The sequence below is a fragment of the Colias philodice genome, chromosome 5, assembly GCF_061535455.1.
Source record: "Colias philodice isolate Cphi_HAF_F1 chromosome 5, ilColPhil1 Martin Lab GWU primary, whole genome shotgun sequence".
Classification (NCBI taxonomy): domain Eukaryota; kingdom Metazoa; phylum Arthropoda; class Insecta; order Lepidoptera; family Pieridae; genus Colias; species Colias philodice.
In genome coordinates, this window is record NC_143090.1 from 10,443,293 (window position 1) to 10,458,841 (window position 15,549).

General features: G+C 31.2%; 2 protein-coding genes across 3 annotated transcripts in view; both read left to right on the forward strand.

The window, feature by feature from the left end:
- Window positions 1-15,549, forward strand: part of LOC149488626 (uncharacterized) — a 112,550-nt gene that overhangs the window by 62,469 nt on the left and 34,532 nt on the right. The window lies entirely within an intron of this gene.
- On the forward strand, window positions 10,540-12,042 carry LOC149488627 (uncharacterized). The gene has a single exon (XM_089695752.1). It carries the CDS (start codon window positions 10,738-10,740, stop codon window positions 11,500-11,502), a length of 765 nt encoding a protein of 254 aa, XP_089551878.1. The 5' UTR covers window positions 10,540-10,737; the 3' UTR covers window positions 11,503-12,042.

The window sequence follows — 15,549 nt, forward strand, 5'->3', positions numbered from 1 at the left end:
TGAAAATACCGCTACCATGAAGCATAGTTTATAGTGGTTTATTAAATACTAACTTCGTTCCCAACATTTTACTTATATTATTATAAAAAGATAAACTTTCTAATGCTATGCTATGCTCCTAACATTAATTTTAATTTTTAAAAACACTAGAGTTCCGTTTAAGAACGACAACATCGAATACCTATAAGCGATTTCGGTTATTGAAAAAAAAATGAAAAATATATTTATTTAAAAACCATAATAAGTTTTACACAGTAACAATTGTATTTATGTTGTGCGTTTTACATACATTTGGCTTTATCTAGGTTTATGATAAAGGTTTACCAATAGTACTCACACTAGGCAAGCCTGTATCGTGGGCACTGAGACGATTTTACAAAAAATTGGGTGTCCTCGGTATGATCAACGCTGATAGCAACACGTTAATTTTCGCTATATTTTTTGACATGTCCAAAGCTTTTGACAGAGTGTGTCACAACATATTGTTAGAAAAGCTGGAAATATATGGTATACGTGGTATTGTGTTGGAGTGGTTTCGTACTTACCTAGAAAATAGAAAACAATGTGTTGTAATCACAAAAACAAATAAAAATAAAGAACAACAGTCGTACCAATCTAATCTCATTTGCAACGAATATGGAGTACCGCAAGGTTCTGTACTAGGGCCAATTCTATTTCTTGTTTATATAAATGACTTAATCGATGTTTCGGACAACAAGATAATCTTATTTGCTGACGATATATCCATAATCTTTAAAACAGACATTAAAAATTTTGACCATATAAATTACCAACGTGACATAAATTATAATATTGACTATTTAATTAATTGGCTGACCTTGAACAATCTCAATTTTAACCTAAATAAAACAAATTTTATTCAATTCTTAAATAAACCTAGATCTGACTTAAAACTAGAACATAACAATATAATAATAAATAAAACTCACGAAACACAATTCTTAGGCATAACAATAGACATGAATTTAAATTGGACATCTCATATTGAAAAAGTATGTAATAGAATAAATAAGTATATATATGTACTCAGACGTCTTCGTAAAATAACTGACATAAAGACAGCAATATCGGCATACCACGCATACGTAGTATCAATTTTAAGATATGGACTTATAGTATGGGGAAATGGAGTAAATATAAAGAAAGCTTTTGTATCACAAAAAAAATGCATCCGAGCTATATGTGGTGTAGGGCCTTTCGAATCATGCAAACCCCTTTTTATAAAACTTAAATTATTAACTTTGCCGTGCCTTTACATATTTGAAATTTGCAAATTTGTTAAAAATAATCAAAGATTGTTTACGACGGCTCAAGAAATGTACGGAAATTTACGTCATCCCGATAGATTGATACTTGACCATAAACCTAGAACATCTTTGTACTCAAAAAACTGTCATGCTATGTGTGTTAAAATATATAATAATATTCCAGACGATTTAAAGAAATTTGACGCAAAACTGTTTAAGACAAAACTTTATATGTGGCTATTAAGCAAAAATTTTTATAATGTAAGGGACCTTTTGGATTGTAAACATAAATATTGACATGTATGTTATTCCTTGTTGTTCGTGTGTGTAATCGTTCGTTTGTGTGTAATAAATAAGTATATTTTGAACTTAATTATAATAAGTATGTAATGTTTATGTAATAATTTTTTTTTTCTGATTATGCGGAGCTGTGAAATTATGTTTGCATGCCAGTATAACTGGCGAATGTGCTGTACTTTTCCATAAATAATAACTTGTGAACCACATTTGAGCAAATAAATATTTATTTATTTATTTATTTAAAAAGCATTCCATGACTTTGACCAATCTAGCTGAACTTTTCTGCTAAAGTATTGCTTTTCTAAATTAATATTTCTTTTAAATTGATGTTTACGTCTCTACAATTCAATGTTCTCTTTAATATTATTAAGTATGTAGTCTAGCAGCCCACTCAATCACCATCATGTGGATTTTTCAATAACAAACATTAACTATCTCAATATATTCAATCACAAATTGGATTAAATAAAATAATAATATATTATATACATATGTGATTCAAGTATAATTGGCTTCATTTAGCTAGATAGATTTGACAGTGTAACCACTGCATTACGCTATAATTATCTAGAATTTGAATCAGACTCGTTAAAATAATTACAACTGTATGTTCTATGTGCACATATATAGATAGGTATGTGACGGTAGTAGCTAAATTAAAAATCTATATATATATAAAACTCAAAGGTGACTGATATAGTGATCTATCAACGCACAGCCCAAACCACTGGACGTATCGGGCTGAAATTTGGCATGCAGGTAGATGTCATAACGTAGGCGTCCCCTAAGATAGGATTTTAGAAAATTCATCCCCTAGGGGTAAAATAGGGGATGAAAACTAATACCATGAAAATTTATCTTTTCCACGCAAGCGAAGCTGCGGGCAACAGCTAGTGTTAGTATAAAGCGCATAAAGATGATCTTAATATTTCTTAAAACTTATAAAGAACATCGAATCAAATGTTAAAATAAATGTTGTAATATTTTAAATTACTTTAAACTGTTTAAATACTACTTATTATAACACCAAATATCTATTATTTTTGAATAGACACAAACTGACCGAAATATTGGTAGAGTAGAATATTATGGTAATGATATTATATTATCATGTTATTCATTCAAATTAGACATAACAATATTATTTATTTGGTTTGATGCCAAAACATCAGCATGAGCTTAGTTTTACGTTAAAGAAAATTGTTTACATATAAATCCATACTAATATTATAAATGCGAAAGTAACTCTGTCTGTCTGTCTGTTACTCAATCATGCCTAAACTACTGAACCAATTTGCATGAAATTTGGTATGGAGATATTTTGATATCCGAGAAAGGACATAGGCTACTTTTTATTGGGAAATATGTACCACGGGCGAAGCCGGGGCGGACCGCTAGTAAGTAATATATAATATATAGTGCTATACAACAATAATCAATTTATTTACTTTATAATATACCTATACTTAATATTATAAAGCCGAAGAGTTTGTTTGGTTGGTTATTATACAATTAACAGGCTAATTTCATTAACCATAGGACCGATTTGAAAATTTATTTTATTGTTGGATACCTACCTAGTTCTTTTTTGTGGAAATCTTTAGGCTCTATATTATCACGGTAAGACTAATAGAAGCGGAGCAATGCGGGTAAAACCGCGGGGCATGGCTAGTCTTGATAAGCGTGAAACTGGTAAAAAGGTACAAAACAAAATATGCTTTATGATTTTTTTTTTCATTTTACAATTTAATGTACACCAATTAAAAATAATAAATAGGAGTACACAATGAAGGAATTTATATTATACAAATGATACGAATGACGACCTTATCGCACATCAGCGATTTCTTCCAGGGTAAAGGATAAAGAAAAAGGCTATATAAATGTTACGCAGATATGATATTTTATTCTAAAGAAAATGACAACATTTATCTTAAGAAAAAAACTTTCTTTATAATTATCAATGCCGCGGAGAGTATGCTCCATATCTCTTTAATAATTATACTAACCACATGTGAACTTAACGTCTGTATATTTTTAAAACTGAATAAAGTAATATCTCGGTAAAATACGTACCTTGTAAATGTCTTATTTCAAATTATAAACAATTTATCGGACACATGTAGCAAATATAATAACTATCTGTCCCGGCAAATGTTGTTCTGCTTTTCTCTTATCACTCAGGTGTATGAAAATTTTTCATTACAAAATTTCATGAGAATCGGTTAAGCCATTTCGGCGGAGTTTACTTCCAAATGCCATGACACGAGAATTTTGTATATTAGAAGATATAAAAACAAATTAAAAACGAAAACGTGCTCTACCTTTGAAATAAAAATAAAAAACACCGTTTCAAAGGGAATACGCAATAAAATTAGCGTAACAATAGATTTAAACGTGTTAAAGCTTTTGCAAGATTTATTATGCATGAGAAAACTGCGCCATGTGAGAGGGAAGTACTCACTCTGTCCTTATCTTACATTTGTGGTGGAATTTTTCATTAAAACTTAATTAATTGCACACAATTGTGAAATAAAGAATTATTATGACTAACCTCTATACAGAAAATCCGAATATGTATATTATTATTTTTTATTAAACTACAAATTTTAAACACAATATGAAAAGAATGATGAAAAGATGGTAAGTTTTAGGTGGTTTCAGTTTATGTTTTAGCAGCTGTGAATTTGGCGCCAATTGTACACAGTATGGTCCATTTGGTGAGGCAAAGGTCGCGAACCTATACAGCCGAGTTTTATTTTTAATTTTTTATTCATTGCTTTTTTGTTATAAGAATAATAACAATTTATAGACTATGAATATAAATTCACAGTGAATATAAATTCTGAAAAATAATTTTATAATTATGAATTTTTTTTAAATAAAGTAATGTAAGTACTTTTAATATCTTACTGTTTGTTAATTTCATATTACCATGTGTAATTGACATAATAATTATCATACAGCCATGTTTTTTATCCTTATTTAATTTTTTTTTAATAATATAACATACAGAATACAGATATTAGATTCGTTTTTGAATATCGTATTTTTTATCAAATGAAGGTTTTATAAAATAATACGTCAACATGAAAAGTATGCATAATATTTCCATAGAGAATTGCCATATAAGAAAGAGAAGAAGAATAAAAAATAGTTTTTTTTTTAATTTCCTGTTTGCTTTTTATAAGGTAACGGCACCAGTCGTGGACAAGCATCCAGTAATGGACAAAATAAATATTAAATTTAAATATTAAGACCAAAATTAACGTTATATAATTTGGCAATACTTAAAATAAAAGTTTGGTTCATAAGCTATCAAAATACGACATTTCATCTTATTCGGCCAAAATGTTTGAAGATGGCAGAACGTTATGTTTAGTTGCTGCGACTCGTTTCGAAGAAATCCGTTTTTACTAAGAAAATCCTTAAGGAAGTGAGGACACAATTTTGGTTATAAGAATTTTTGTATAAATGTCAGCAAAATTTGATATTACTTTTATTTATAGTAGTTAAGTGTACGAAATATTACACGATTTAGTATCATGATAGGTTAAGTTGTTTAAATAAAATTCATCAGTGTCCATAACTGGATTTAATTCTATGGATATATCCATTTATGGACATATGTCGAAAATAAACTTTTTTTAAAGGTATTGATTACATGCGCTTTTCTGTATTGTCTTTTCTTTCTGATTAATAATATGCCTATCACGACCATTTCAAACAAAGGGTTCCAATATTGTACAACAATTGTCCATGACTGGATTTGCTTTGGTTCCTATAATGGACATTGATATTTTTTGTTAAAATTACTCTAATGGGTCCAACAACATAATATCTATCTAAACATGAAGAATATATTTTAGAATTCATTATGTGCTTATGTCATTATGTGCTGTGCGACTCGTTCTCGGCTTCATTCTCTATCACTGCGAAGAGAAGTCGCATACTTATGCGTATTGTAACGCATCTATCATAGAGAGTTCTCTGATGAACTGTTTGGATCGTTGTCTGCTGCTAAATTCCACCACCATATAGCACACACGCTTAAATTTCATCCACACCATCTTGACAACAGTTTAAAAAAAGCTTTTTGCCTCGTGCTACAATTTGGAATCCATATCGATGGACCGATCAGATTAAGGCTGCTGGCGGATTCAGATTGGCGATTCACTTCACGAGTGTAGCGAAATGCCAGGAAACAGAGAGATATGGCGGAACATCGTAATCGCGTAACATCTACCCCACTAGAGTGATATGACGAAGAAGAAGAAGTCCCAAAATGGGTGGAATGGCAGTACTTTTTTTAGTTATATTTTTCATCCCTGACTTATTGAGAAAAAAACCATATTGGTGTTTCTTAACGGACATAACTCGTATTAAACGATGCATTTGTCCAATTTTTGCCTAGAAATGGAAATTAAGACTGTTTTAAATATTATAAGTATGCAAAATAATTAATAATTACTATTTTTTATAAATACATCCCCGATTGATTGTATTCCAATCATCATTTTCAAGATTCTATTGATAACTATAAGTCTTCTCCAAGTGTAAATAACTGGAGAAACGACATTAGGTACAGTCCATAAATGGGTGTTCATAACTGGATGTTGTCCAAAACTGGGTGTCCATCATTAGATTTTTCACTGTCCAACACTGGTGCAAAAAAGTGGTTTTTTAATTTATAAATAACTTCATTATTTATGCATTGTAATCTTTTTTCTAACATTGGTTACGTTAAACTAACATAGAACTAAAGGTATAACTAAACGATATCCAATAAAGTTAAAAAACCTACGAGAAATTTGCAAAAAACTTCAATTTTTTCCTTAATCTGTACAAGACTGGTGCCGTTACGTTATATTCTTTGTGTATTTTTATTAGACATTTTCATCAGCCAGAAATGTAGCGACTTTATTAACGTAACGAAGTATTTTCTTATAGGAAGCAATCTAGGTTAGTTAAACTAGAAGATTAACGGAAGCTTCGAGAAACAAAATGAATGAAGATGGTAATTGCGCCTTACTATGTTATAAATTACAATTTAAACGAATACATAATTAATTTAGTATTGATTTTAAATTTTTAAAGTATCTAGTGACCAATAATAAAATTAAAACAAAAATATATTTTATTGAAATGAAGTCATATTTTTAATCTGTCATTTTGTTTTTTCGCGCCAATCAGTGATGTTAACAGTTCGGTATAAAATGTGGGTTTATAATAATTTTATTTTGAAATTCATAATAATTAATTAAAATGTGGTGTGTTTAATTAAGTATCACTTCAACAATATAAATAAATACGGTAAATATGTTTCCTTTATAATAATAATTAATAATAATGACTGACGATGGATTGGTGTGGAATGGTGAGAATTAAAATATGTTCCTATACATTATTATTTATTTGTAGCTCTTACAATCTTGTTTATCTGTAGATTATGAATGAAAAAAAAAATTTCTTTGAAATCCATATCAACGATAACGATATTTTTATAAAAACATCCAAATAAATATTTCATTGGATTTATTCATGGAGATGAATGATACACAAAATACATAGAAAAAGTAGTAATAGAGCTAGTTTTGTATTATTTTTCTGTTATTATTCATGAAAATAAAAGTTGAAATACTACAAGCAAACATGTTCACAGTCGAACGATTAATAACATACCTACAGTTTTTTGATTCGTTTCTTTTGCTAAATTTTTGTTAAAACGTACCTATTTATAGTCGTAAAAGATTTCTATAATATGTTAATGATATATTAACCAATACCTTCTTTATTCAAAATAAACTAGTTTAATAAATATCTATATTTTATAAATCAAATTACAAAACCACTTAGGTATATTCATCATTTTTTACCAGGCCTAACTTCCATAATAATATATTATCTCTAATAGCAAAAACATATCGCGTCAGTATTATGTCCTAAAGGCAGATAAATCTCTGTTTTTACCTTCAACTTATTTGCACTAGCCCTAAATGTATTTGTAAAATAAATAGCCCCATTTAGACCTCAAGATATTCAGCATTTCGCAAAAAGTTCCATCCATGACAGTAAAAAGATTTGAGCATATTCTTCACGGCCTTAAACCAGCCTTCCTTTTAGTGTTTTTAGGGCAGGAGTATAAAGAATCCCACATAAAGCATTAATCTCCTGAATAGATTGTTAGCCTTTTTCAGTTTAACTAGGCTTGTCTGAAAATGTATTCTTTACAACACTAGCTTAAAGTAAGTTTCTCATTAAAAATGTTTGGTTTTGTTAGCGTTTTCATAATTTATTTAGGGCGAGAAACGGTGTGTAAATATCTTGCTTTTGCGAACTCGTCGTTGTTGGCAATATTAATTTTAGTTCGTAAATTGCGATTTGTTATTAAATTTAACAGGCTCTTTGGTATTGTATTCGTAACAAGTTACTTTCTGTGTTTTGCTGGTTATTTTTGAGGGACAAAATAATGATTATTTAATCAAATGTTTTACAGAAATTACTTACAATGATCTTGATTTTTATTTTCTAATATAAGTATCATTCGATATACCTATCTATGAGATAATTAATCAAGATAAGAATGGCTATATAACAAAAATATGTAGCATTATGTATGTACGTATCTAGTAGGTACCTATAGCATTTTTATACGCGATACATATCTTACCCTGAATATACTTAACAAGGCTTTAAGATAAAATCATTTAAACACTTATATCTGAATCTAAATAACATATTCTTAATAAACCTACCAAATTCACTGCTATATCATCAACCGCGAAACCGTTAAAATTATTCAAGAAAACATGAATATGTTCGCTAAATGAGTCAACGAAAATCTCGCGGCATTCACAAACTGAATAAGCAGAAATATAGAAATGGCGACATAAGTAGAAACAAATTTCAGTGACAGGGTAAAGTTGCAGTTTAGAGATGCTTAACGAATCTCTCCTCTATTGCAATGAAAGAGAGATTAGGGTCCCTCTTCACAAGGGGCAGCGTTGGCCCAACAAATCATCGTCGATGTTTGCCGCCACTACGGCGATTATGAATAAACATCTACAATGACAGCCGATCATACATTAATGATTAAGAGCTAGCGCGCAAGAACAACTTTTGTCTACGCAATTATTTTGTCTCTCCCATCAACTCTATGGGCTAATAAAAAAGTCTCCCGGGAGATGCATCGCTACGTGCGCGCATTTTCTTACTAGCCCATAGAGTTGATGGGAGAGACAAAATAGTTGCGGAGACAAAAGTTGCTCTTGCGCGCTAGCTCTTAGGCCATCTATATTATCGTGATTGCCTCTACTCGCCCAACGTTGCCCATTGTGAAGAGGGCCCATAATATCGTGCCCATAGCCGTGTCAAAGATCTAATGAATCCCCAGATCTTTGGAGTTCGATTTTTTTAACAATAGCCCCGGTGATATTGAAAATGTTTGTTGTTTTGTACACGAAACAATTTGTACGTGAAATTCGTACAGCGTAATAATATTTTACAGAACTTTATTAATAATTTATTGTTAGTACGAATTGAAATGTCTTTCAGAACATGTTTGTATGAATTAATTGTTTTGAACGTATTTCCAAGCATCTTTATAAATGAGAGGTTTATTGGATCGTAATTCTGAAAATATATTCAAGAAAATACGTTTATTTTTAACTTGGCCTCATTCATTTTGCAGTGAAACTAAAGGCCTAGGATAGGCTAAGAAAAATATGCCGCGATCCTTTCCCTGTCACAGACAAAGAACTTAATTCTTATGAAAAATGTTTAATTTTCTTGAGATTTAGGAAAGTAATGGAGCTATCCGTAATATCAGGATTAAAGTTATGAGTTTTTTTATTATATTTTACTACAAATATTAAGGTGTGTAATAAAAATAAATGGAGTTGTAATCTCTTCGCCTGAGGCTAGTGGCTTTTGAATAGGCGTTAGAAATTTCGATATCAAACTTTGTTTATTTACTTTTTTTTTAAGATTATGTCATTATTGTCTTCATATTCTGTTAAAATATATAGTTGTAAATAGGTATTCAGATTCCGAACACCTATTGATTACATTCAATTATTTATAGTAATTATAATGAATTAGTAAATTAAATAATATAACGATATATTTTATGGCCTGTAGTAATAAATACAACACAAACGATACATTTTACAACAATCAGTTTCTATAACATTATTATCATATTCATAATGCGTTACAATAAAATAACTATATTCTTAGTGTAATTACATTTCATTCTTTATTTTTTTTATAATAATACTTATTTTTCTTTAGCTAAACAGTATAGTAATAGGTATGTAATGAAGTTAGTAATAAATATTACACTGGCTTTTGATTTACGAGAAATGGCTGAAAATAATTTATTCTGCAATAATATTGTAATTTATACTTTACCGTTTCCTAAAACAATGAATTTTAATTACCTTTTATATCAGTAAATATTTTACTGCATAATAGCTGCATAGATAAATAAAAGAAAGTACCTACTGGTGAATAAGAATAATATTTAAGTTGAAATAACGATAACTCAACTCAAATGATTCAACTTAAATATTCTTATTCACCAGTTTTGTACCAGGACACAGTATTTGTACAGTATTGTACCAGGACATACAAATCTAGAAAAAATAACAACAGGACAGATCCTGTATTTAATATCTAATGTAAACTAAACTATTATTATTGGAACATTGAATTGGAAAAACTTAAACTCAACTAAAAAAATAAAAATATTAAATTAGTTCGTATCGAAATTACCTTTTAAACCCGTTAACTATTTACTTTATAGTTCTTTTGATATAATTTGCTTTGATGTAATAAATATTTGAATTTAAATTTACACGGTAATTGGACGTAATGAACGAAAAGACTGGGAAATACCTGAAGCTAAGTCACAAGGGAATTTCAATTTAAAATCAGTTGATGTCTTCTTCCTTGCTCCAGATAGGGCGCTCAAAAAGTCGTAACGTTTTTTGAAAGAGCTCTGATATTTTAAATAGTATTTTTTTATTATTTTCAATGTTTTAAGTATGTTTATGTGTTAAATCAGTGCCTTTACCTACCTGTACATTATTTCCAACTTTACAACACTTTAAATCACCGTTTGTATTTTCTATACTTTTTCACTATTACCACTTTGCACCACTGCACTATGGAATCTGTCCAGCAAACCATGATGGAGATGACAGCTTCCTTTAACAAACGGATGGCAGAGTTTCAGCATGATCTACAGAGTCTACATAATGCTAACTCGCTACCTGCATCAACTAGTCCTACTTCTAAATTGGCTGCTGAATTTAATTCCTTCCAGTCATTTGTGCTATCATCTCTTAAAGCCTTAAATGATCAAATCACACTACTGTCAAATCAGGTAAATGATCTGGAGACACGGAGTCGAAGAAAAATATTATTAATACATGGCATTCCGGAGGCTCCTAAGGAAATTCCTTTGAAATTGGTGGCCAGTTTTGTGTCTCAACACTTAAAGATTCCTGGATTCAACGAGGACGCCATTTCACGCTGCCATCGCTTGGGAGTTTTGAAGAAGGATAAGCCCCGGCCCATTGTTGTCAAATTTAATAACATGGTAATGAGAAACAGTATTTGGTTTTCCAAAACAGAGCTGAAGGGAAGTGGTTACACAATTTCTGAATTTCTTATTAAAGAAAGGCACAACATTTTTGTGGCTGCCAGATCACGCTTTGGAGTAACAAATTGTTGGACCAAAGACGGATGCATTTTTGTAAAAACTGAAGATGGTTCTAAACATAAGGTTACGTTGATGTCCGACCTTGATAACATTTCGGCCTCTCTTTCAAATTCCTCTCCTGGCGCTGCTGCTGCTGCATCTAGTCTTCCCAGGGACAGCAAACAGTTACAGAATGTGAGGCCAAAACGAATTGGCAGAGTTAAGTGATCACATTGTTCATATATTCTTTCTCGAAATTATTTAAATTTTACATTTAGTGCTTTATTTAGCCTTTCATAAAGTTTACTTTTAAAATGAATATTATGTTCTATATCCATAATTTTGTTGTCGCTATAGTTGTTATGTTGTTATGTTTATTGTCTATTTTACATTGATGATTTGTGCTTAAATGCTTCCTTGTGTAGGTTCTTATTTTTACTTCTAAGCAGATCTTTTGTGATTTAGCAAAAATTAATTTTACTGTTTACCCGTAAACTTTAATAATATTTTGAACGAAATGTCAAATGTCACTTTTTACTGTCAATCTCTCCACTGTTTGATGATGTAGTTTATTAATTGTCATGGATTCTAGCATTTTTGCCATATTATGTAGTTGTTTGTAATTGTGAAGTCTGTAGTTCTTTGTAAATTATTATAGAATATTTTTTAAGTGTTTATTTATTCCTATTGTAATGTTTGGAGGTAAAGGATATGTTAGACTTGTAGCTTTTTTTTTTTTTAAGTTACTATATATTACTTATTTATTTTGTTTGTTTATTAGGTAACGGCACCAGTGGTGGACAAGCATCCAGTAATGGACAAAATAAATATAAAATTTAAATATTAAGACCAAAATTAACGTTAAATAATTTGGCAATACTTAAAATAAAAGTTTGGTTCATAAGCTATCAAAATACGACACTTCATCTTATTCGGCCAAAACGTTTGAAGATGGCAGAACGTTATGTTTAGTTGCTGCGACTCGTTTCGAAGAAATCCGTTTTTACTAAGGAAATCCTTAAGGAAGTGAGGACACAATTTTGGTTATAAGAATTTTTGTATAAATGTTAGCAAAATTTGATATTACTTTTATTTATAGTAGTTAATTGTACGAAATATTACACGATTTAGTATCATGATAGGTTATGTTGTTTAAATAAAATTCTTCAGTGTCCATAACTGGATTTAATTCTATGGATATATCCATTTATGGACATATGTCGAAAATAAACTTTTTTTAAAGGTATTAATTACATGCCCTTTTCTGTATTGTCTTTTCATTCTGATTAATAATATACCTATCACGACCATTTCAAACAAAGGGTTCCAATATTGTACAACAATTGTCCATGACTGGATTTGCTTTGGTTCCTATAATGGACATTGACATTTTTTGTTAAAATTACACTAATGGGTCCAACAACATAATATCTATCTACCCATGAAGAATATATTTTAGAACAATGGGTCATTATGTGCTGTGCGACTCGTTCTCGGCTTCATTCTGTATTACTGCGTAGAGAAGTCGCATACTTATGCGTATTGTAACGCATCTATCATAGAGAGTTCTCTGATGAACTGTTTGGATCGCTGTCTGCTGCTAAATTCCACCACCATATAGCACACACGCTTAAATTTCATCCACACCATCTTGACAACAGTTTAAAAAAAGCTTTTTGCCTCGTGCTACAATTTGGAATCCATATCGATGGACCGATCAGATTAAGGCTGTTGGCGGATTCAGATTGGCGATTCACTTCACGAGTGTAGCGTAATGCCAGGAAACAGAGAGATATGGCGGAATATCGTGAAGCGGGTAACATCTACCCCTCCAAACCTCATGTTGACCACGTTCACTCTGACGAGAGTGATATGACGAAGAAGAAGAAGTCCCAAAATGGATGGAATGGCTGTACTTTTGTTAGTTATATTTTTCATCCCTGACTTATTGAGAAAAAAAACCCATATTGGTGTTTCTTAACGGTTATAACTCGTATTTAACGATGCATTTGTCCAATTATTGCCTAGAAAATGGAAATTAAGACTGTTTTATTTAATATTAATATTATAACTATGCAAAATAATTAATAAGTACTATTTTTTATAAATATATCCCCGATTTATTATATTCCAATCATCATTTTCAAGATTCTATTGATAACTATAAGTCTTCTCCAAGTGTAAATAACTGGAGAAAAAACATTAGGTACAGTCCATAAATGGGTGTTCATAACTGGATGTTGTCCAAAACTGGATGTCCATCATTAGATTTTCACTGTCCATCACTGGTGCAAAAAAGTGGTTTTTTAATTTATAAATAACTTCATTATTTATGCATTGTAATCTTTTTTCTAACATTGGTTACGTTAAACTAACATTGAACTAAAGGTATAACTTAACAATATCCAATAAAGTTAAAAAACCTACGAGAAATTTGCAAAAAACTTCAATTTTTTCCTTAATCTGTACAAGACTGGTGCCGTTACGTTTATTATTTATTTTATTTATTTGTTTATTTTTTTTTTAATAGTAGTATTTATTTTAGTATATTCATTTTATATTATATATTTTAATGTCTCTGGATGTTGCAGATAGTGACTCTTTTATCTCTGTGTGTTCTGATACTTGCTCAAGTGATGACAGTTTCCATAGTACCTCTTCTCCTTCTTCCTTAGATATTTCTTCCCTTTTCTGTAATGAGCTAAAAAATTTTAATGTGGTTCACATAAATGCTCAGAGTATTCCGGCACACTATCCTGATTTACTCGCTTCGTTTGATGTAAATTCACTGCACGCCATATTAATCTCCGAATCCTGGTTGAAGCCTTGTTTACCTTCTGTAGCTTACAATATCCCAGGTTTTGAGTTGATTCGTAACGACCGCGTCGGAAGGCCGGGCGGTGGGGTAGCAATCTATTTACGTAATTATATTCCTTTTTCAATTGTTAGTTGTTCTCCTCAACCCCCACCATCTGATGCGGCCGAACATCTTCTTGTTGAAGTCACCTTATCAAACACCAAAATTCTTTTAGGTGTTTTTTACTCGCCTAACCTCAATATTGACTACTTTTCATCTTTTGACTGTATTCTCGGCTCATTTTCTCCTCTTTACAAGCATGTGATTTTGATGGGTGACTTTAACACTTGCCTCCTGAAGAATGACCATCGTAGTAGAAAGTTGATATCCGTTGTTGATTCATTTAACCTTAACATCCTTCCTCTTCAAGCTACCCACTCCTTTCCTAACTGCTCTCCTTCCCTCCTTGATCTAATCATTATCTCCTCTCCTGAGCATGTTGCTAAACATGGTCAATGTCCCGGTTCCCTGTTCTCCTACCATGATCTTATTTTCCTCTCTTATACAGTAAAACCACCCAAGTCGAAACCCAAAACTATCTTGCAGCGCAATTTTGGTAAAATCGATCATGACCGATTGCGTGATGATGCACTCAAGATGGATTGGTCGGTTATTTACTCCGCAAATTCCATTAACGAAAAGGTGGCTCTATTTAACTCTTTACTACTGAACCTATTTGATATTCATGCTCCAATACGTCCAGTCAAGTTGAAGCAGCTACCTGCTCCTTGGATGACGGCTGAACTTAAATCTATGTTGAAAAAAAAGGCTCGTGCTAAAGCTAAATTAAACTCCTCTGATTCTGATATTAACCGTGAAAAATTTCAGAAAATTCGGAATCGATGCAATACATTATGTAGGGATGCACAACGACGACACATATCCCAATCTGTCGAAAACGGCGACCCCTCTAAAGTTTGGAAATTCCTAAAAACTCTTGGTATTGGCAAAAAAACGCATAATTCTTTTCCGTCATCAGTTAATATTGATGCTCTTAATTCTCATTTTTCTAGTCCATTTTTGGACTTTGACGCTAACTCCAAATTGCGAACATTAAATACCCTCAACTCCTTACCTTCTCCTGATTTTCCTCCGTTTGTTTTGCGTCAATTTACCGATTGTGGTGTTGAGAAGTGCATATTGTCAATCACCTCTAAGGCGGTTGGAAGTGACTGTATTGGTCGGAACATGATCATCCCCATCCTTCCTATCATTAAACCTATCATCACTCACATTTTAAATTTTTCCATTTCCTCTGGTCAATTTCCTGAAGACTGGAAAAATGCTCACATTTTTCCTCTTCCCAAGAATCCCAAACCATCTAGTCCTTCAGACTTCCGTCCAATTGCTATTTTACCTTTCCTGGCCAAAGTCTTAGAACGCTTAGTACAAGAGCAACTAAGTCGCTTCCTCAATAC